General features: G+C 44.7%; 2 protein-coding genes and 1 long non-coding RNA gene across 9 annotated transcripts in view; 2 read left to right on the forward strand and 1 right to left on the reverse strand.

Moving 5' to 3' along the window:
- SLC11A2 (solute carrier family 11 member 2) overlaps positions 1-7,940 on the forward strand; it is a 29,852-nt gene extending 21,912 nt beyond the window's left edge. For 4 of the 7 annotated variants that reach the window (XM_014606918.3, XM_014606921.3, XM_019481061.2 and 1 more), the window contains 2 exons: positions 95-148; positions 6,018-7,940. In XM_014606918.3, coding sequence (XP_014462404.2) covers positions 95-148; positions 6,018-6,095 — 132 coding nt within the window. In that variant the 3' untranslated portion in view covers positions 6,096-7,940. Of the gene's footprint in view, positions 1-94; positions 234-6,017 lie in introns of all 7 variants that reach the window. The other 3 variants (XM_019481059.2, XM_019481060.2, XM_059719399.1) reach the window with 3 other exon arrangements.
- A 1,414-nt stretch (positions 7,941-9,354) lies between these two features.
- On the reverse strand, positions 9,355-13,328 carry HIGD1C (HIG1 hypoxia inducible domain family member 1C). The gene is made up of 4 exons (XM_019481069.2): positions 13,237-13,328; positions 11,709-11,811; positions 10,214-10,348; positions 9,355-9,726 (listed from the first exon to the last, which is right to left on the reverse strand). The coding sequence occupies exons 2-4, from the start codon at positions 11,800-11,802 to the stop codon at positions 9,662-9,664; spliced, it is 294 nt and encodes a 97-aa protein (XP_019336614.1). The 5' UTR covers positions 11,803-11,811; positions 13,237-13,328; the 3' UTR covers positions 9,355-9,661.
- A 1,831-nt stretch (positions 13,329-15,159) lies between these two features.
- Positions 15,160-21,710, forward strand: part of LOC132245927 (uncharacterized) — a 40,010-nt gene continuing 33,459 nt past the window's right edge. The window contains exon 1 of the long non-coding RNA XR_009457625.1: positions 15,160-17,125. This is a non-coding gene — a long non-coding RNA (uncharacterized LOC132245927). The remainder of the gene's footprint in view (positions 17,126-21,710) is intronic.

Raw genomic sequence — 21,710 nt, forward strand, 5'->3', positions numbered from 1 at the left:
TTCTGTTCAGAAGTACGTTGTTTTTTTTTTTTAAATGATTAAAAATATTTTGCCTTGTAGCCGTGTGCTAATAACCTGCCCTTTTTAATTGCAGAGCTGGCTGTGCCTGATTGCTCTCGGAGTCTCCTTCCTGTCTTGCGGGCAAACGGTAAGCGTCACTAGAACCCTGCTTACTGAAGAACCATCTACCTCTCCGGCTAGCTAAGTGCTGGGGTCTGTTGTATACACAGCAGGTAGCCATCAGAGCCAGTGCGTTTCTATGGTTTACTATGTGAACAAATCCAAATGTATGTGCAATTTGCACAGAACATATTTGTGTAGGGAAATGTTTGTTGTGTAGAAGCTCCAATGTATATACTGGGAAATAGACTGTGTTGCTAAGGTACTACAGAGATGTCTCTTTCCCTTGCTGACCTCTCTAATCACACGTAACGAATGCCATGCTGCTGCTGCAATAATGCTGATTTTGCAATCTAAGACCTGCACGTGACTTACTCTTTCTTCAGACACTAACGTGTTTAACAAGCTTATAGGCAAGAGACATGCTCCATGCTCCAGACTGACCCTTTCCTAGATAGGCCTCTGCCTCTGAAGCCTTCCGGCTTCTCTTTCATTTCGACTCAAAAATAGCAAATCCTGTTGCCTCTAAAGCTTAATCCAGCGCAATAGAATTGTGGGGGCCTGGTTTATATATGCACTCAGAATAATGTGGTTCCTAATCACAGAGCCAGGAACCTTCTGAATTGAACAGTGAACTTGTCTTACGAGCTGGTCAATTGGAATCAAACTGCTCAGACAGTACCTGAAGCATTAATCCTTCTACTGAGAGTTAAACAAGGATTGTGTAAAGCCTGTGATGCAAAGTGACATAATCTACCTCTGCAGATCACAATTCAGATCCAGATCCCGATCTGGAGATGACATTTGTATATCTTGCTGTGAGTGACTGACAGAATAGCTGCTGATTTCAGCTGAATATTAGAATGAATCCAGGGTTCAGGAGTCCCTTACTGAGAGAAGTGGTGTGCTCAAGAAGCACTGAAAACCCCTAAGCATTAGAAGGATTATTTCTTTTTCCTACTTGGCCTGTGATTCTGGTGATCAGCAAAGGAAAAGGTATCTTAAATGGTTACTACCTTGTTTATGGTTTTGTGATTTATGTCATATGTGCGGTACTAACAATAATGTTCTGTCTCCTACAACTTGCTGTCTCAGAGCTCAGAGACTTATTGCAAAATGTGCTCAAAGTCTTCACACTTTAGGGGAACAACAATGGGTTAGCTTCTCTCTTTTATATTTGTACTTCCAGCTTGGCCCATGTTATAACTTCCTGTTTGTCCTTCTCAAGTTGCATTTGTGCTTCAGCAATAGACACTGCAAGCAACTCTTCCCCCTTTTTCCACTTCAAAGGAAATCTTAAATTCAGTATTGCAAAGCTTGCTGTGAGAAATGTGTGTTCCTTTCTTAAGGATTAACTGTGACCTCTGTTTAGAAGTGACTCTGAATTAAGTATTTGTATCCTTGAGTATAGGGTAGGGTCTAAGATTACTGGGTATGTTTTATGGCTGGATTTGGAAAAGCGTGCATAGGAAGTTCAAATCAAGATTCTTACTAAGTAAGACCTTTTTTGGAGGTTTCAGCTGATGGCAATATGAATATATAGACATTTTTTGTTGCGTTAAGCAACAGTTGTGAATAGATTAAATTCACTGAAATGCAACTGCTCTCAAGTCTGCCAGTATCTCAAGTGATCAACACTTGTTTGTGATCTTGATTTGTGGGGTTAGTGCATTAGTGTTGGCACCTTTTGGAGATCAGGGTTTGAATCCTGACTTTGGTCACAAGCGAAAGTGGGTTCCCAAGGATTGTGGTCTTTTATTTTTGCACATCACAAACTCATGCCATAATTGGCTGGTTTCTGTTCCCTGGAGAAGCCCAAAACTGGAATAACGGGTGCTGCTGGTCAGGGTCAAGGCCCTTTTGCAGGCCTGCATGTGCGCAGGTTGCACAGCAGCTGCGTGTGTGCCTGACCTAACCCGTTGTTGTTCATCCTTTGCTCTCCTGAGCAGAATTGGCCTGGTGTTACAGACACCACAGGCAGCGAGATGTTTTAATGAGGGTGGCCTGTGCAGGTACATTTTCAAAGCTGGTTTCTGGAGCCCTCATCAGAGATGAAGCTTTCCAAGGTAACTTTTAGTTTCTTAGTGTATGTCATGCGCACTCTTATCCCAAGAACACTAATCTGTCTGTGAAAGAGTTTGTCTTGGTTTTCAGAGGCTTGGAGAAAGAAGTTGGGCATTGGCTATTTTTTCTTTTTCTTTTTTTTACTGTAATTTCTATTTTCTTGAGCAAACTTCCTATGTGGAGGGGCTGGGTCCCCAGCCAGCCATATGCAGAATTTTTGGTGGTGTTGATGGGAGATGAAGACCTGTCCAAAGCACGTGGAAGGAATGCCCTTTATATATGTCTGCTTCGGGAAGTGTTTCTTCTGCCGGCTAATGTGGGAACATTCAGCACAGGTCAGGCTAGATTGGTTCTCTTTCCCTCTACATTGTATCTGACACAGGTAGATCGTGCCTATGAGCATGGTACAAGGCTCTGCTCTTTGTGTAGGCACTAACAGCTCCGCACTGGGGTTATATAGTGCTGCTGAATGGGACAGTTGGTTTGTACCCTCCACCTTGCATGAGTGTGCCTGACTACATAAGGAGCAAGGCAATGGAGAATCTGGCTCTCAGTCTCAGAAGACACGGTTAAGCTTCAGCCTTGTGATTTTCAGCAAGTGCCACTTCTGTTGTGGGAATGTGAAGTGCACGTAGCTTTGAAGTGAGCCGGTGAACTGGTTTCAAAAAGCTGAGGAGGAAACCAGTGCTGCTGATTCCAGCTGCTTATAGGCAAAAGACAGGACGAATGTCTGATGGCAAAATTTACAGCTGCTAATCTTTTTTTTTCCCTTTCTTTTAAACCCCTGTTTTAATTATACATACACAAACACTTGCAAAGGTTTCCTTTTTTTAATTCCCCTCTGGCTATTGGGTACTAGAATTTAGTTTTTGAAGTCCAGTCATTCAAAATCCCAGCTGGAAATCCTGATTACACGTCCCAGCAGGGTTTGTAGTTTCATATCTGATTCTCCTGTCTTGTGATACAAAGCAAAAGCTGGAGTATAACATAATTTTGCAGCCAAGGGAAAGCAATCTGAACTCAGTAACTGAAGGCATTTTTCTGATGTGAAACTCCTATTAGATTCAGATCTAGTTACCTCTGTTAGCTTATAGGTTGCTGTAGTGTTTTTGTAGAAGTCTCTTAAATTTTTATGTATTTTAAACTTTCGATTTGTAAAGCGTTGGAAGGAAGAAAACCTAACTCTTTCAATGCTGTTTTAACATTTTCCTCAAAGCACCTTGCCTCAAAGACTGTTGTCTAGACCACTGTAAAAATGCAACCATGGCACTGTTGAAAATTCTGGGGACTGTATATTAAAATCACAGCTATATGCAGGAGCTCATGTATCAAATTTTCATCATGTGCTGCACTTCGCATCCATTCTCTGTGAAACTGATTTTTTTATTTTTTTTTAATCAACCATGAACCAGTTTGTATAAAATACATTTTCAATTAAAGCAACAGACACTTTTTCAATTTGGTTTCTCGGGTCTTTCTTTTTAATTGCTGCTAATACGTTGCCTTGGAAGAAGCTCGCGTTAATGCCCAGATGATGCTGATGCCATATAGTACGGGTCCTGTACACTAGATTGCATGAGAGCACCATCTTTCACTACTAACACTCCAAAGTATGCATAGTAAAATATCACTAACCACTCTTGCCAGATATTGTCATTACAAATCATTTAGCTTTACCCAGCCCAGTTGTTCTTATAGATGCTGTTCCTGGTTTCTACTTGGACAAGTAGCTAGCTTGGCTTGATATTCTCTACCATCTTCAAGGTCCTATGGAATGCTAGCGGATGTGAGGGATTGACATGCCAGCTACTCGGGGAAATGCAGACTCATTGCTGGAGTCTTTTTTGGGATGATTCTGGGTGGAAGAAAAACTTCTCATCCTACTCTTAGACCCCTTACCATTATGTTTATGAGTGTCTTTCTGCATGGTCCATAATTTAGCAAACACACTACATGACTAATAGCATGACTTCTTACTAAGAAAACTAATGAAGTGCCAACATGTTTCGCCCAGGAACAGCTTTCACTGGGGATGAGCCCTGCTTATTTTTGTGATGTATGATACAATGGTTTTTTCTGGCCTTAACAGTCTGATAAAGGCAAACATTGCTCCTCCACAGGTGACACACAGGTGAGATCCCTCATTCTTTTTCACAGTTTAACTAACAGGAGATCTTGCTTCTGCTCCGAAATTGGAAGTGTGTGTTGTAATGTGATATAGGAACTTTCTCTTCCCCTTTTTTATTGCAAGCTTTCCTTGCCTGCCTTAAGTGAACCAGAAGGCGTAAGTAATGTGCATCTTTTGGGGGTTTTGTCCCTAAGAGGGAACACTTGAATTTGTGAATATGCCACAATCTTCTGATAACATTTAATACTCATTTAGTTTTTGTTTCTACTTGGTGAGAAACACTTTTGGTAAGTTTTGGTCTATTGAAATGTTTCAAGCTTTAAATTCATAATGGTTGAATTTGTTTAAATTTTGAATTAAGCATGGCTGTCAGATTTGCAGAGGAGAATGATGTAATATATTTGCTATCCACATGGAATTATCCAAACCTGCATGTCATAACAGGAAATGGTAACAGAGGCAGACCCTCCTAATAGAGAAGTAATGCTCTCTCACCTACCTTTATTATAACGTGCATTAATGTGAAACTGTGTTAATGAAAAAACCTCCCAAAATAATTAAATCTGGTAAAAGAAGAGCAGGTGAAATCTGTTCCATTGAAACTGCTCTTTCTCGCTTAAGCAAATGCTTCATAATGAATCAATTCTACTTGGGGCTTGTTTACACTCAAGTTCTTTCAGATTAAGTAAGCATGTGCATTCAAAGTGGTATTATCCAGGAATAGCTAATTCATGTCAAAAGTGCATCTATACATGCTTTTTCCAGAATAAGAGTACCTTGTTGCAGGTTTATCTTAACCTGCTTTGATAAAAATGACTATTCTGAAATAAACTTCAAGTGTAGACAGGCCCTGAAAGAGGCTCAGTGTACTAATGAAATGGAGATTAGCTCTTCATGTTGTAGCATGCTATATAGTCTTACTTTGCACTTTTTAAGAAACAGTCTAGCAGTGAAGGTATGTACGGGATCTGTAATTGGCAGGAACCAGCATGAAATTGCAAGCTGGCTGCTCTGTCGGTCTTAGCAGCTGAATGAATCGCCTTTTGTGACTTAATCAGGTGCAAGTTGCTTCAGTCATTCCAATGACACCATCCTTCAGCGAATCAAAATAATGCTGATAGCACAATTAACCAATTTATCAACAAGCCGCAATTTATTGCTGGTGATTTTAAAGAATAAGGCTTGCTTTAACAATGCTTTGGTTTTAACACCCCGACAGGTTTTTTGGTAACAAACTGGGTAATTTACACTTGTAAGCAGCTGCCCCATAGGACAAATCATTTGGGGTCCAGAAGTTTGGAACTCACCTGATTATGGCTGCGGAGACTGAGAGCCGCTGCCAATGTCTCTGTGAAGTAAAACTGCTGGGAAGGCAGCAGATGGGCGAGATTATCACTTACCTGCAGGGAAGTGCTCTCAGCTACTGCCTGCCTTGGAGTATTGTTCTGTGGCTGGACTCCAGACCAGGCTCCCTGGCACTTCTAAATGATACAAATCCTGTGAAACTCACGTGAACAAGGCATTTTTGGCATCACTTCAAGCCTTGATCAAGGTTTTTTGAAGCTTAAGAAGCCAAAGCACAATACCCTTCTGGTCCCACTAATGCTGGTTTATAGGCTTGAAACTAATCACACTTGATTTCACCATCTTTGACTTCTGTTACCATAACAGTTTCCCTAACCTCCTTCTTCTTTGCCTTCTCTAGTATCGGCTGGGATTCAAAACTCACCCTGAACTCTTCCTTCTGAATAATGTCGATGCAGACTCGGTTGTGAATAGATGACTTCCTGAGCTGCGGTAGGCAGAATGGATGGGTTTTTATTTGGAAGCCCCGTGGTGCTGCAGAAAACTACTTACCCTCCTTTTTTCGTTAGCTCAGAAACGGGTACAGTCAAGGATCACGAACAACGCTAAGATTTCCTGCAGGGAGTGCAGGATGCAACTGTTGTGTTAATGTGAGTGTTACATGGAACTTACAGGTGCTGCACTTTACATCAGCCTTGAAAGCTGTCACAAGACCAGCGAAGAGCCACGGTCAGGCTAATTTCATACCCCCACACACCCCACTGGTATTTTTTTTTTTTTAGCTATTTTATTCTTTTCTTTAAATATTTTTTGATACAAGTAAATAATCTGGGTGGAGAATTACTGGGATTTTGATATTTTATTAATTTTTTCAGATTTGATCTTGTCCTGCCTGGTGTTTCTTAGGCTAAACGACAGGACACTGTGTTTTATTTTTCTGACTTTTGAAAAATGGCAAACTTGTCTGGTTGGGCATTATTTGAGGGGGTTTTTTTCCGTTTGATTGCAAGTGGAGATGACATGGCGAGAAATAATTAACCAGAAGACTGTGAAACTAAAGGTCCCTGGAGACTAAGGAAGAAGCATGCTTGCTGTCTGTATATTGCTCAGGGCATGTTATTCTGAACAAGCAGGGCTGGGTACAAGGTGATCTGCTCTTTTATCATCCCCTTCCCTCTCCAGAATGCCCCATGCCAGCTATCCAGATACTTGCATGACCTCCAGTAGCTGAACACCTGCCACTTCAGACCTCTCCAGCCTCTGCTGTGGCCATCTGAAGAGGCCCCACACTTCAAGAGAATGGCCCACCTCTCTTTCCCACTGGCCTCTTCCCCATGTGGTCTGTTCTTCAGTATCTGTTCTGTGCACCGTGGTTTGCTCCCCCCAACAATGTTGCTGAATGCTGCTGTAATCACAGCACAGCTGGGACGGGAGAATACAAAAAGGTTAGCGTAATGTGTTCCTTCCAACATGTGATTTCTCTGCTGTCAGGAGTCCCAACACTTTGACTGACAAGCAGTGTGTTGAAATGTTTTGCTCTTAAACTGTACTTTTAGATTTTAAAACCAAAATCCAGGTTCTTTCTAGAGGCAATGCAAGCTTAGACTTCAGAGGAATGCCTGATGAGAGAACTGTAGAATACTTGGTTCAAGCATCTCTGTGTACTTTTAGGAGCGAAGCTGATCTCTTCAGTGTGATCTCCCAGTGGCATGTGCCACGTGCCTGTGAAGTGCTAACTAGAGAACTTCAGAAATGACTTCACATTAGGCTCTATGGTTAGCCCCCATGCCTGAATAAACCATGTACCGCTCTCATCTACAAGTGAAACATGGCCTTTGATCTGCCCTCTGTTCTGGAGGGAGTTGGTTGGTTGAATTTTCACAGTTCAGAACATCACAGACTTGGCACATGTGTTATACACCAGCTTTGTGTGTTCGTGGCATTTCAGGAAGCCTCGAGCGGTACTCGGAATCGCGTCTGAGCATTGGAAGTTTCCAAACTCAGAATCTGAAGCCATGGAGAGAGAGAGCGTGTGTGTGTGACTTTTTCCTTATGGGCTTGTTTGTTTTTTTCCTTCAAATGGATAAATGTGCTAAGATCTCTGAGACACAATTTTCTTCGCATGAAAGTCATGCTGGATTATATTTTTCCAAATTTGCATCTGGGTTCTGTTCTGGGGTAGCTGTTACTTCTGTTTTTAATTTGTTTTTTAACCAATGAATCATTTTTGTTCTTCTAATTTGGCCCTAATTTATTAAATTATCATCTGGGTTGTGAAGAACATGGTGAAGGTCCAGACTTTCAAATAAACATGTCAAATTCACTTTAGCCTTTTCTGCTCAGTCTTAATCTACTTAAGAAACCACGCCACATTCTTGGTGATCTGACCTGGAAAAAAAGTCTAATGATTTTCAATGTTTCTTTCTTGTACAAGAACAGGCTGTACAAAGGGCCCGCCATTGTTTGTGGCGGAGCTGTGATGTGGGTGGTATGTAAAATGCATTAAATCCTACCTGCGTGTAGAGCAAAGGATAGTCTTTCTGGCGTCAAACTGCAGTGAGAAGCATTTAAAGTATGTATTTGTATCTGAACTGCAGCATGGGCAAAAATGTACCAGACCGCAAGCACCAGATCCTGTTCCCTAGGCACCTAAGTGTGATCCATCACCACCCTGCTGAAAAAGCAATGTATGCAAACACGGGGTGGCCCCTTCTCCTGCTCACTGCTTTGTGGGACTTAACAATCCATCATCTTAGCTGTTAGGTTATCAAAGGAGGTGTGCTGCTCTTTTTCTAAGGCTTGAGCAGGGTGGAACAGGGCTCACACAGGTGCCTATCAGATTGGCCCCAAATTTGCACCAGCACTATCAGTCCAGTACTCTGATCCTATTTCTGTTCATGCTTACAACCAAGCACATGGCTGCCTGCAGATGCTCAGAGAAATTAATATGAACAAAAGTTGAGTGTGGGTTAGTTAAGGCTCATTAAACCCCATGTGGACCTGTTCATTTAACACTGAAGTAGCTTTGTTCTGTTTCAGTCCTCATTCACTTCCCAAATACATTAAGGTAAGCTGAATTTGGAAGGAGAGTGTCCGCATCGGAGCCTAATGTACATTAACTAAGCCACTCTAAATTCTCACCTTGAATCATTTCGGGTTAACTTTCCTGCATGACTCTGCAGATGAGCAAAAAGTCCTGTTACAGGCACCTCTTGTTTCTGTTTTGAGTAAATCCCATTAAAATGTTACCTTGCCCATATAAATCTGGGTTCTACCAAGTGATCTAGTGGCATTTAGGTCCTGGACTCCCTTTCCTTTTGTAGCTACACGGAGGGGACAGTCTTTATAAAGTCAAGGAATAATTTCAGAGGCAGCCTATTTTGGCTTCTACCCCAGAAGGTGCAAGCAGGCAAGCATCTGTTGCCTTTTCTTTGGCAGCAAACCCAGCTTGAACCAGGAGTCCCTGGTTATATAAAGCGTTATCTCTTGGAGCCTAGCTTTTGTTTACAAACACTGCTGCTTTCCTGGGAAGGAGAAGCTCCCATGTAATCTCATTACTTGCATCAAGTTAATCACTGTTGTGGTTAGACAGCATTACCATTGTCTCCGTTAAATAAAACATCTCTTACAGGTGAAGGTCTCAATAGTAATTAAGTGAACCCAGAGAGACCAGGAAACAGGCGCACTATATTTCAGGCAGAGTCTGTAGCTACTAATAACTATTATCTTAAACAGGCTGAAACTTTCAAGAGTATTTTATTTTAGCCAAATAGGCTACTTTATATAAATAATAGCATAAATAGGCAAGTGCGGACCTGCAGTGCTGTTTCTGTAACACAGGGGTCTCATGCGTAGAGGCTCCTAACAAATTTGGATATAATTTCTGATGTGCTTTGGGGGACAGCAGCTTCTCCAATGACGCAGCCAACAGAATTCCTGGTTGCCTTCAAAATGAGCTTCTGGACAATAACGCTTACAGAGAAATTCTAAACAGTAAGTGCAGAACGCGTGCGTCCCCTTCCTGCCTCTTCCCACGGAGCTGGCTCACTTTTTGGTCCCAGTCTTGAGTGGAGACTTAACAAAATCCTTGTACATAGAGTAGATAACACCTAGCAAAAAAAAAAAAAAGCAGATGCGTTTGTTGCCTGCTGGCATCTTCACTACAGAACACAGTTCAGTGATTCATCGTTAGGCAAACAGTTTTGCTGCCTTTTGTTGGTTTTTTTTTTTTTTAATTATGTTCCATCTCCCAACTTTAGCAGAGGTAAAATTATTTAGTGGCAAAAAAAAAGAATGTCTTCCTTAACTGTTTCTTCACACCACTTAGTCATGAACCTAGGTTCACAACTAGACATAAACAGGGGAGGTTATTGGACCCTTTTGATGTGGCTGCATCATGAATCGGTGGCTAGGGGCGATAGCTATTAATTCTGGAATGGCAAAACACCTATTGCTGAGGGCAACAAGTTACACAATTAAGTTCCTAATAGGCATGGAAGACAACCTCATTCTATCTCCCAACCCCTTTCTAGCCTTCCCTTCATCTGGCAGTGATATCTTAATAAAGGCCACTGGACAAACCAGATAGCATCTTACCTAATGTTATTGCTCCAACGACAAACCCTTGTGCTGCAACTCTCATGTGAATGAGATGGACAGACATTTTCTGGTCTCCTCTGTGTCTGAGCTTGTAGATACCGTACCCCACAACAGCAATGAAGCCTGCCACCCCTGTAACATTCAGGAGAAAGGGAAAATACAGTGCACACTTCCAACGAGAAAAGATAACTTGTTTCAAGACCAGGTTCTTCTACAGATCTGATTCGTTAGAGAAATGGTTTTCAACCTTTTTGGACTAGAGGTCCAAAATGTCTGCTTGGAAAATGTCAGCTCTTAGTTTTAACTTGTTTTTTGATTACAGAAAAATTAATAGAGCAGTTCTTCTGTTGCAAAAACACTGAATTCCTGTGTGAAATCTCTGGGTTTATCTTAGGTTTGCAAACCTAACAGTGCTAACATGGCACAGCACCCTTCAAAGGATCTCAAGGCACCCTAAGGTACTGTGGCAGCGGTGGAAAAACTGTTCTACAGCAAGATGTGCCAAGCAGTGCCTCAGGTGAGGAACTGGGGTGTTAGTGTAAGAGTTTGCGGACCTTACCCTGCCTGCATTAAAAAAAACTAGGTTTACCTAACACCAAGTTAGCCACATTGTTTGAACGGACTCAACTACCCTTCTGGACCAGAAAATGGTTGCTCCATTTCCTCCATCCCATCCAGGATAACCAGAATTACTCCCCTTCTGAAGCAGGGAGGTAAGTGTCATTCAGATATTTAATTTGAGCTCTGCACTGTTTGCTTGTGCAAGTAAGTCAGGCCTGGTTTATAGCTTTTCTGCACTCTTGTTGTTTGATGCATCAATTTAATTTAACTAATTCTTTTATCTTTTAATTGCAACCACTTTTGCACGTTCCAAAAAAGCAAGCTGTTGTCCTTGCAAGCTGCTTAATTGACACCAGTGCATACAGATTAGCTTGTGTTCATTAGCCTGGTATGTACAAGGTCTAGAAAAGCTTCTGTTGTGCCATTGATCTGGTGCAGCTAAGTATTCGTGGAAAATTAATGAAGTTTAATGGTTGAATCTTGGCCAGGTTTCTGCTCGACTCTTGAGGTCTGCACAATTCCTGCCTAGATTCCTGTTCCTCTGAAATATATTGAATGTAAATAAAGATTGGACTCTGAGGTATATACACCTCAAGCTCTGAATCTGATGGAGGAACCTTATTGAGAAGATCCTAGAGAAGCTAGTTACAGCAGATGCCTCTTAAATGAAGGAGTTGTAATAGGTTTCTACCAAACGGGGAACTAAGTATCAGACACCTGTGCATCAGAGCTACTCTAAATAGGAGTGGGGCATTGCTGTTGGAAAGACGGGAAAGAAAAAACCTATCATTTCAACAGAATCAGTCTTCCTGTTGTGTGTTCAGCGTATGTAACTATAGCCTCTTTTGGGAGGAAAATCCATTGAGAACTAGCACAGAACTGCTCTCGTGGAACGCTTAGCAGTTTCCAAAAGCAGCCGGATTCTACTCACCGATGGGCACAAAGGGCGTTTCCCTGGATTTTCTGGCCAATTTTGATGCTTGAGTGTCCTCTTCCACTGCAGACCAGTGATCATCAGAAGGCATTGTTCACGTCTGCAAACAAGAGGAAAGGGCTGACCACCCAAACCCAAAAATACCAATATGTTCCCCTCTTTCTCCATTCCTCAGGGTTTCTTTGCTCAGGGATCTATGACCTGTTAAAAGAAACTCTCAGTGCAAGAGCAGCTAAGTTGTTCATTGATCGAGGTTGCATATAAGCAGATCCCCTTTTCAAAAGCTGGTATTTCACTGGCCCAGCAGTGGCTGAGTTTCATTTGCAATTGTGGAGCCCTCTTCGGGCTCTGTTTTGGCATTACAATGGGACCGAGCGCAGTTGTTCTCCATGCCTGCTTGGCTCTTCAAACAAGGACTCGGGAGGACTTGCTCAGAAATGGAGCTTCTTATTCCTGTCTGCAGAATAAGTGGAGACTCCATTTACAAACAGGTGTTTTCAGAGATGTACCCAGGAACCGGCCCATCCAGAAAAGGCAAGAATACAAGTTATTAGCACAGTGCTGCCCTGGTCTGACGCTTTCCTCTGATTCCAATTCTTGAAAGGGAAAAATGCGAAGGAGTCTTAAGAGAACATGATGGATTGCTAGGAACAGAGAGTTAGCTGTGTTTGTGCCATCTGCGAACCCAGGTATCTACCTGAAGACAGAGTGGTCTCATTGGCTGCGTCCAGACGAGTGTGGATGTCTGTTTTCTTGGGGACTAGAAGCAGTGGCACACCTGCTAGTGTGCCACTGTTAATTGTCCCCAGGGAATGACTGTGCCACGTGCACTCTGGCATGCAGCAGGTAACCCCAGGTGGGATAAGGGAGGCTGGGGCCAGCCCTGGGGGCCTCCTGGGACTGCAGCAGTAGCAATCCTGCCGCTCGGAGCCTGGCTGGCAGCTGCAGCATGGCACCAGTTGACCAGCCTCCGGTTTTGAGAGGCGCACGCTGCCGCTGCACGTGCCCCTCCAGTTTGTTTTTTTTTGCATAGGTTTTTTGACCCCTGGATATCTAGGGGTCACCCCCCGTGGTGCTACCTTGCAGACATGTCTACAGCACCACATACCACACGGTCTCGCTCATCTGGACACGGCCATTGCATTTGCTTATAGTTAAACATCTGAACTGACCATCAAAAAAGAAGGTAACAAAATACATCATTCAATTTTATATTTTTGTTCCATCTCCCTGTGTCTCTTACCCAAGTTCATGTCGGTTTCCTGCACCAGTTACTACTATGGAAGAGAACAAGTGAGTTCTGATCCAAAGTCCCATTTTAAAAAGACACTTACCTAGGTACCACTGACAAGATTTAGGCCTTTATATTCCTTCCTATTTACCTGCACACTTTAAAAAAAAAAATGTTTCCTGTTGATAACTTTATATTTCTGCAGCATGCAGTGTCCTGAGGAATCTTGGAGCCCTGTTAGAAATATAAAACCTGAATCCTTATACACCGACCAAAGAAAAGCATCAGTATTACCTTTTGCTGCTGAAGTATCAACCGTCCTTCTAATCTCAGCTGTATGAGTTACCTTGTGTTCTGCAGGCTGAAGCTGCTGCCAGAAATAAGAGATGAACATGGTTATGTCACCTCTATGATCTGCATATTATTCAATATCATTTTCATTATGTTTTTCTTCAGGTCATATCAGCTGCTTCATCTCATAATGGCTTTATCCCCTGATAACATGGTAAACACACACATTACAGGGACTGTTCTGCTCTAGCCAGAGGCCATTAACGAATCATTTCAGCTGGCTGCGGGGCTCTGCCTTCAATGGGAGGATTTTGAATTATTTCAGGCAGGGATACTAACAGAAAACAGATGCTTTACTTTTTAAAAAGCTCATTTAAATAAGTGTATGGTATAAGGAAAAATCCCTGTTACATGTAGCATGGCTGTGATTTTGTCAGCAAAGGACACAACAAGGAATAGCCTATTTTACACCATTGCATCTCTTCAAGGATTTTTTTTTTTTTTTGGTTGGGAGTTGTTTTTTGAGGTGGGGGATGTTTGAATTGGTCCTTTAACAACTAGCAACAATACAAAATTGTGCATTCAGCAAAGGAAGGAAAAATAGGTTACAATAACTTTCAGATTCATGAATTTATCCCCCTTTTTTGCTTTCCTACTAAAATATTCAGACAGCTGTGCAGCCTTGTTGAAGATGATAGGGTAGGACAGATGTAGCTTATTATTCATGGCAGCATAGTGCTCGGCAACGTTTTTGTCTTCATAAGGCACAATCTGAAGACAACAGAGATGCCAAACGTGTAAAGGGCAGAATGTGGCTCATCTAGGAACAGAGGGGCTGAGAAATACTGTAGCTCTGGCTGGGGCCTTGCACCCTGCTTTGAGTCTGAGAGACTGGGTGGAGACTTGGCTTTTTGTTTTTTCATTTAAACACATACAGGCAGTCCTCAACTTACGACGTTTCGAGTTAAAACATTTTGCACGTACAAGGTTTATAAACCGACACCCTGTTTCAACTTTCTGACCTTAGTTTCGACTTTACAACGCTTGATCCCATGCTGCGCCACCCCAGCGAACAAGTTCGCTGCGTTGCCCATCTCCCTGGAGAACATCTGTCCAAACTTTCTTGGACGCTGTCTTTAAGAAAGCAGGCAAAACTCTAGAAAACCCTGCAGCCAGGTCTCCTGAGAAGACTCCAGCCAACAACCCTTCAAAAAATCCAACCAAGAGCCTTTCAAAAAGTCCGGCAAAGTCACCTCAAAGAAGTCCTTCCAAATCAGTATGATTGCTAATTACAATATAAATACATTCACGTAGCTATATTACTCATCTATAATTGATTGAGTACAAAATTCGGGGTTATTTTTGGTGAAAATAGGGTATCGGGCCTCGGCTCAGGAACCAATTCCCCATTTATAACGTCGTTTCCTATGGGAAAATCGGTTCCGAGTTACGTTTCGACTGAAGACGCGGTTTTCAGGAGCCAATTGTGTCGCGAGTCTGAGGACTGCCCGTGCAACGGGGGTTTAGCATTTCCAGAAACAGGATTAGCGGAGACAGCGCAGCATGTGCTACGGGGCCGAGCGTGAGCGGCGAGGTCCTGGAGGCCGCGGGGTGTACCCGCACCCCCTGCTCCCACCCTCGGCCTTCGTCTGGGGCACCTCAAGCCGCCGTCCTGCTTGTGGCAGCCGGCTGGAGGCGAGAAGGGTCTCTAACAGCACGTTCTCCCCTCGACAAGAGGCATTTCGGGGATCTCGGCGTGCCTGCTGCAGCCTCTAGAGCCCAGGAGCAGAGGCGCGAGGGCAGGGCCCTGCCAACCGCTTCCCCGACCCTGTCCTGTTCCTGCAGGGGCGAACCCACAGCCCGGCCCCCGGGGCCTCGGCTCAGAGCAGCCTCGTCCACCCGGTCGTGGCCGCCAGGAGATGCCACACAATCGTCCTTGATGCGCCCTGGCACCCCCTAACCCAACCCTGACCCCATCTCCTGCCCCACCCCCACCCTCCTCCAATACGCCCCGCCCCCCCTGCACCAGCCCCACCCACCTCCGCTCCACCGACTCAGGGCTGTGGCCCCAAGCCACGCCCCTTCTCGAACATCACAAAGCAGCGGCCAATGGGAGAGGAGGCGGGAGAAATGGCGGGAAATGTGCCCCTCCCCCTGGGGTGTGTCTGTGTGGGGGAGGGGCTGCCCTGTGGGATGGGGATGGGGATGGGAATGGGGACAGAAAAGCCGATGGGACCGAGCAGAGAAAAGGAGGTGTTGCGGCCTTTTCGCAGACCCCCCAAATTTCCCAGGAAGGAGCTGGAAAGCTGCTTCCTTTGGGCAGCAGCAGCGGGTCGCAGACGCTCCCACCTTGCCGTCCCGGTGGCTTCTCCCCTCCTGCTCGCAACCGAGCGTCGTCCCTGCGGTGGCGGCAGCGGCGGATGCTTGTGCGGCGAGAGAAAACACGCGCCCTCCAGGTAGGTCGAAGCCTCTTCAATGCAACCTGCTTCTCCTTGTTATTGTGGTCACGTTTTCCCTCTCCTGGCGTGCTCAGACCGCTTTTTGCCTCTCTTCTCCAGCATCAGGTTTGGCATCAGGTTCCCTTTTTGCGCTCCTGCCCATCACCTGGGTTGCTGGTCCTGCTAGCAGCTCCCAGGCCCTTTCCTCCTCCCTCCTACATGCAGCCAGGCCGGCTCCTCCTCCTTGTTTACAGCTGCTAGACAGGCCTCCAGGCTTTAGCAGAAGCGGAGGGAAGCCAGGGCCGTGCGACGTGCCAGCTCTGCACAGACTAGCAGCGCTGGCGTGCTCCATTTTCTTTAACTTCTTCGGTTTCAGCTTCTCACTTCACATTCAACGCCGCGCTGCGAAGCCTAGAGGTGTGCAGGAGGCAAGCGGGTTTAGTTCTGATTGTGAAACCACCTCCTGCGTGTACCGTAGGTAGTTTTCGCCGGCTCTTCGGTCTCCCCAGTGATGCGTGCTGTTATTAAGGATGAATCTGGAGGTATCCCTGGTTGTTAGGGACCCCCCCACAGCAGGACGCACGGCAATAGCCGAAGGAAGCTCCCTCACGTGCTGCTTCAGCGGAGACTGGATGCCGGAAGGTGCTGAAAAAAGGTTGAGCGTAATAATAAACAGCCAAATTCATTGAATGAAGACATTTCCGTGAGCGGTAACCCAAGGAACATTTCACAGACATTCAGGCTGGAAGGGACCCCGGAGGATCATCGAGTCCAGCCCCCAGCTAGGTCACGAGTCAAACGCCCAGCTGTCAAGCATCCCCTGCCATCCAAATACTGATTTTTGAGTGTGCATATTGAAATCCCATCGAGGGAAAAACTGCCACAGAAGGCAGGGCAGAGTTGCACCTTGCAGAATAACTGAATCGCAGATGCGTAAACTTGCACGAGGAACAGCTCACTTCATCCGATTTTCCATGGAAGGGTTTGTCGGATGCATCGGTCGCTCGGCTCGCGTCGCCCGTCCGAGCCGGACGCAGAACGCCAAGTAGCGAACCACATTTTCTAATGAGATGATGGCAGGGAGGAAGAGGTTGCCTGTCCTGAAGGGGGAGTAGCTGCCACAGAGTAAAGCCAGAAGCCTGCAAATAAGAGAATCCTCACCTCAGACTAATGAAATATTTATTCAGCGCCTGGGAACCATATGCTCTCACAACTTCATCCTCTGAAAGTCGAGGAATTTGGTAGCACAGATACCGAGAGGAGCTCTCCTTGTTGTTATGACTTCCTAGAAAGTACTCCGTGGAGTAGCTGAACACCTGCTGCCGCGCTGCCACATGGTGTGATTTCAGCTGTTCTTCCCAGCTCGCCATTGGGAACCTTTCCACCAGGATAAGCGTGGGTGCGACAGGAAATGGAGATGGTGATTATTCAGTAGGTGTCATTCATCCGTCTGAGTAAGTATGGATCCAGTCTCTTGGTATAATGCTTGAGGGCAGTGAGAAGCTGGATGTGCTACCTTTTTGGATTTGGATAAGATTTACTGATTGTTTGCAGTCATTAAAAACCCTTTAGCCTCGTTCTAATGTTTCGGAGCAGGGTATCGATGTATCCTGGTGTCTTTCCTAATTCCCAAGGTAGAAAATGATTTGCCTCCTTAAGTGGCTACTGCAATTTAGATGAAAGGTATTGGAACCGCTTCCACAGTATGCTCATTTAAAGGCAATGGGAACGGAAAGTGCTGCTCAGCCGTGTGCCTTTTCTTTCAATCCAGGACATGCTGCACTTAAATTCACTGGGATGTATTTGAACATGAGAAGATCAAGCCGACCAGGTGGGTGGGACTTTGATGCTTTCTCCTGGGAACTAAAGACGCCCAGGAAAGATTGCACGATCCTTAGAGAGAGGCTGATTTTTATGATCACCGCTGGAAATTTCTGGTCAGTACCAAAAGAGGAGAGCTGTTATTATTTGAGAGGGGAAAAATAGCTGAGACCTGCCAGTCAGATCAGAGGTGGAGTGGAAGTTTTTTGGGTAGTTTAAGTTTAGTGGCTGGTGTCCGGCAGGTGGCACTGCATTCCCGAAGAGACTTGGGGAAAAAATGGAGTGTCAGTCTCGTCTGTTTACCCACTGTGGCTTTGTCGGTGGCATTTTATGTAATTCTCATGACATCAAAACAAACCGTTTGAGGAGCAGAGAAGAGGAATAGCCCTGGATTCTGAGGCTGTAATCTAGGGAGCAAGCATCTAAAAGGTTCCTGAAGTTGGGCATCAGGGATTAAAAAGCTCCTTTTACGTGGGAAGTGCAAACCTATCTCAGTGCAATCTAGCTTCTAAAGCTCTGTCCGTGGATCCAAAAGAAAATAATCCGTAATTTTGGTTGTAGACGAAACTAATGCCCCTTCCCCCCCATACCTCCCAAGCAGCTCCAAGAGATGGCAAGGACGCAGATTCCTGATCCAATCCAAAACCTTCCAGGAAATTAAATGGAAATACAATAGGGCCGAATTGGTGGCACAATCACTCCTGGACTCTTGTCCTTATTACAACACCACCAGATTTATTTGCTGTTGTTGGCAGTCTCTCTCTTAGAGAGGCCCAGTGTGGGAAGGGTTGACATGTTGCAAAGCGGGAGAAAAATGGGCTCAGAGAGCTTTGCTGAGTTTGCCCAAGCTTCATCTGACCGTTCCAAATCCACGCGGCCAAGCCAAGGCTTTGCCGAGCTCTGAAGCAGCAACAGTAAAGAATGATAAACCTGAGACGAGGCAGGTTTGAAAAACCTTGCTGCCATACTCAGCCCGTTATTTGCACCTTTATTATGAAACCCAGTTGTATTTGAATATAAGACAGGCATGTCAATCAGAAAGGAGAGCAAAAAGGAAGTGGAAATTCACTTAATATTTAAGAATTGCAATAGCTCCTAGGGGTACAATTGGGATAAAAGCATGTATTGACACACAAGGCCACCCAAAAGATTTGCATTGGAAGAAAACAAGCCAACTGTGAAGGGCAGGAACAGGAAGAAACAGTTTAATACAGGGGTCGGCAGTGTTTTTGGGCTGAGCGCCAAAAACACCCACAACCTCAACTTTGTAAGATGTTCACATGCCAGGGCAGATGGCAAGGAAGCCGCAAGGGGCCTGATCCTTGTGGTGGCAATGGAGTCCCAGCCCCTTCCCTGCCGTCCACCCCGAAGCACGTGTGCCAAGCAAAATGCTTCACATGCCATGCTGTGGCACCCGTGCGGGGGGTTGCCTAGTATCTGATTCCGCTTTACAACTACTGACTGTGTTGTCGGCAGCATTTACTTTAAAGAAGTAAAAGTACAGAAATGTCCGAACTTCTCACAGGCATTGTTTAGCAGCATTCTAGCCAAGCTGGCATATGGTCCCTGCGATTACCAGAGTATCCGAGTACCTGTTTGTGATGTGCGTGTGATTATTTGGTAAAAAGAAGCAAAATCTTCCTTGATTATTTTCCAGTACGGTGCTGGGATTCCAGTGTGCATCAGACCCAAATAAAAAAGGTTGTGCGCCCCAGAAAGTGCAAGCTACATCCAAGCAAAAGACCAGTGTGCGCACCTATCTCTGTCGCCCCTTCTCAAGTGCCTTTATATGCAGCCACACGGTAACAACTCTGTAAGCTTATACAATTTGGAAGAGACCTCTGCATTGCACTATTGCAATTCCAAATTCCCGAGAGCCTGTTACAAATAGAGAGAAATTGCATTACAAATAGCAACTTGATGCTGCCCATTTCAGGATGGCCATGTAGACTGGGCATGTCCATGTGATATTTCTTCTAAACCTAGCGCACTGGGGGGAAAAAAAATGCTGAATGAAAAATGCACTCAGTTTTCCAAGTGGAGGGACAGGAGGGGAAAACTTAATTTGGTCAAGAAAATGTGACGTGCAGAATCCCAGTTTGCTAATATATTAAAAAAAAAGGGAAGGGGGGAAGGCACCTGATAAGCATAAATAATGCTGATGACAGCCTGGCCGCCTCATATATACATGTCAGTTCTCCTGAATTCTGTAATGTGTGCTTAATCAGATTTTTTAGGTCCAAATATGGAAATGGAGAAGTTTGTTGCTGTCATAAGAAGTTTCTCATGTTGTTTATTCACCAAGCAAAGCAGGTTCACTGGAAATGCTGTTGCAATTGCCTTAGCGACATCTCTTTAGCTAGGCAAAGTGAAATCAGCTGTAGCTCCCAGCCAATGCCTGTCATTGCTATTCAAAACTTCCTGCAGGGCAGCTGTGCCTCCTTTCTTCCCAGGAAGCAGTCCCTCCCCGCTCATTCCTGCCCACCTGCTGCATGCATTCAAACACGGTATCTGGCAACACGCATGCACATGCCCTGGATCACATATAGCAACACAATCGCATCACTTCCCTTACCCATACATATCCACCATGCTCCGCCTGGGCGCGCACAGATTCGCACCGCTTTTTCCCCATATATTTGCACGCTGTCAGCCTCTCCTGCTTTCTTTCACTCGCCTCCTTCCTCATCAGCCTTTCTGGTGCAACTCGTTTGATTTAGTGGAATTTCACCAGAGAGGAATTCGGGGCACAAAGCATTATGTGGTTGCTTTCACCACCAGAGAGGGATTCGTCACACATGATTTTTAAATCCATTAGTGGTGTGTCAATCTGGGTCAGTCCTCACTCTGCTGCTGCCTTGAGCAGTTTTTCTTTGGGAACCAGGCTTATAAACCAAGAGCGTGCGGTCCTTGCAAGCCGACCGTTGTGGCTGGCACCTGTACACAACCAAGCTCACGTTTACAACCCGTAGCAGCTCTCGCACGCAGGTGGATAAGGTAGTTGCTTAGGAGTAGCAAAATATTTGGAGACTGAAGGTTACAACCCTGCGCAAGAAACAGTTTGCATATGGGAAACAAGCAGACCCAGCCAAATCTCTCCTGAGATCTAGCACCATTCATAGCGCACAGAAGCCTTCCAAAGAATCAGTTCGTAGGCGTGAGTTTAGAATGAGAAAGTTTAAATGGATGTAAAATCAGATGCTCCCGTTCTCAGTCAACATCACTTCTCTCCCAGAACGTATCTCCACGCTCTTGCAAATGGCTCCTGTCTGGCTGCGATCCGCCAGATCTTTTAACAAAACTCCGCGTTGGCAGCAAGCTCATAGTGGTACAGGACCGGGCTTTTCTTTCCAACCCACAGGAAATTTACAGTGAATCCCTTTTTTTAGAGTGGCATTTTCTCTATGGCAAATGCTTGCACTGTCCCCGTGCTGCGTATGTAGCTTTTTCTTTACAATATTGAAACTATTATAGTACAGATTGAGCCCTCGAGTAAGCAGGTACAATTACAGCAAAGCCAAAGGAGAAGTGTCTTACTACAGGTTGAAATCTAACCTGGAGTTTTATATATCCTACCTCAATGATAATCTAGCAGAGAAAGAAGAACTAATTGAAGGAAAGGATGTTACATCCCATATTTCAGAGCACTGTGAACCTTTACAGCTGAAAAAGGACTGTTTTAAATGCGTAAAATACTATTTCTTGGTGTGCTTTTTAAGCTTGCTGGTTTTCCCCTCCCCTCCCAGTCTACCATGTTCTCTGAAGCCCTGGCAGGTACCTGGAGCCCCGCTGCTTCATTATGAGTGTCACATATTGTGAAGTGTTGCATACAATCATTTATTGTAGCAAGCATCTTCTTCCTCTTGCTGGTTTTAATTCAGTACAGTTGCAGCAATGCATTCTCCTTAGATTTATGAGAGGATGATTTCAACATCGGCATTCAGTCCTTATTTGTATAAAAGGAATGATTTATATGCATAAAATTAAAAAAAAAAAATAACCCTTGGTGAAAAATGCTGTAGTTTTTTTCGGCCACTATTAAGCAGTTGATCCTTCTCAGCATTTGGCTTGGTCCTATTTAAAGAAATAGTTGATTGTCATTTTGTTGTGGCAACCTGGCAGCGTCTGGAGTCTGTTCTGAAACGCACGTGGTAACTGGAGAGAGAGTTTCCAGCTTTCTATGAAGGCCTCTTCCTGAGTCCTCACCCACAGGTCAGC

This window comes from Alligator mississippiensis, chromosome 15, assembly GCF_030867095.1.
Source record: "Alligator mississippiensis isolate rAllMis1 chromosome 15, rAllMis1, whole genome shotgun sequence".
NCBI lineage: Eukaryota > Metazoa > Chordata > Crocodylia > Alligatoridae > Alligator > Alligator mississippiensis.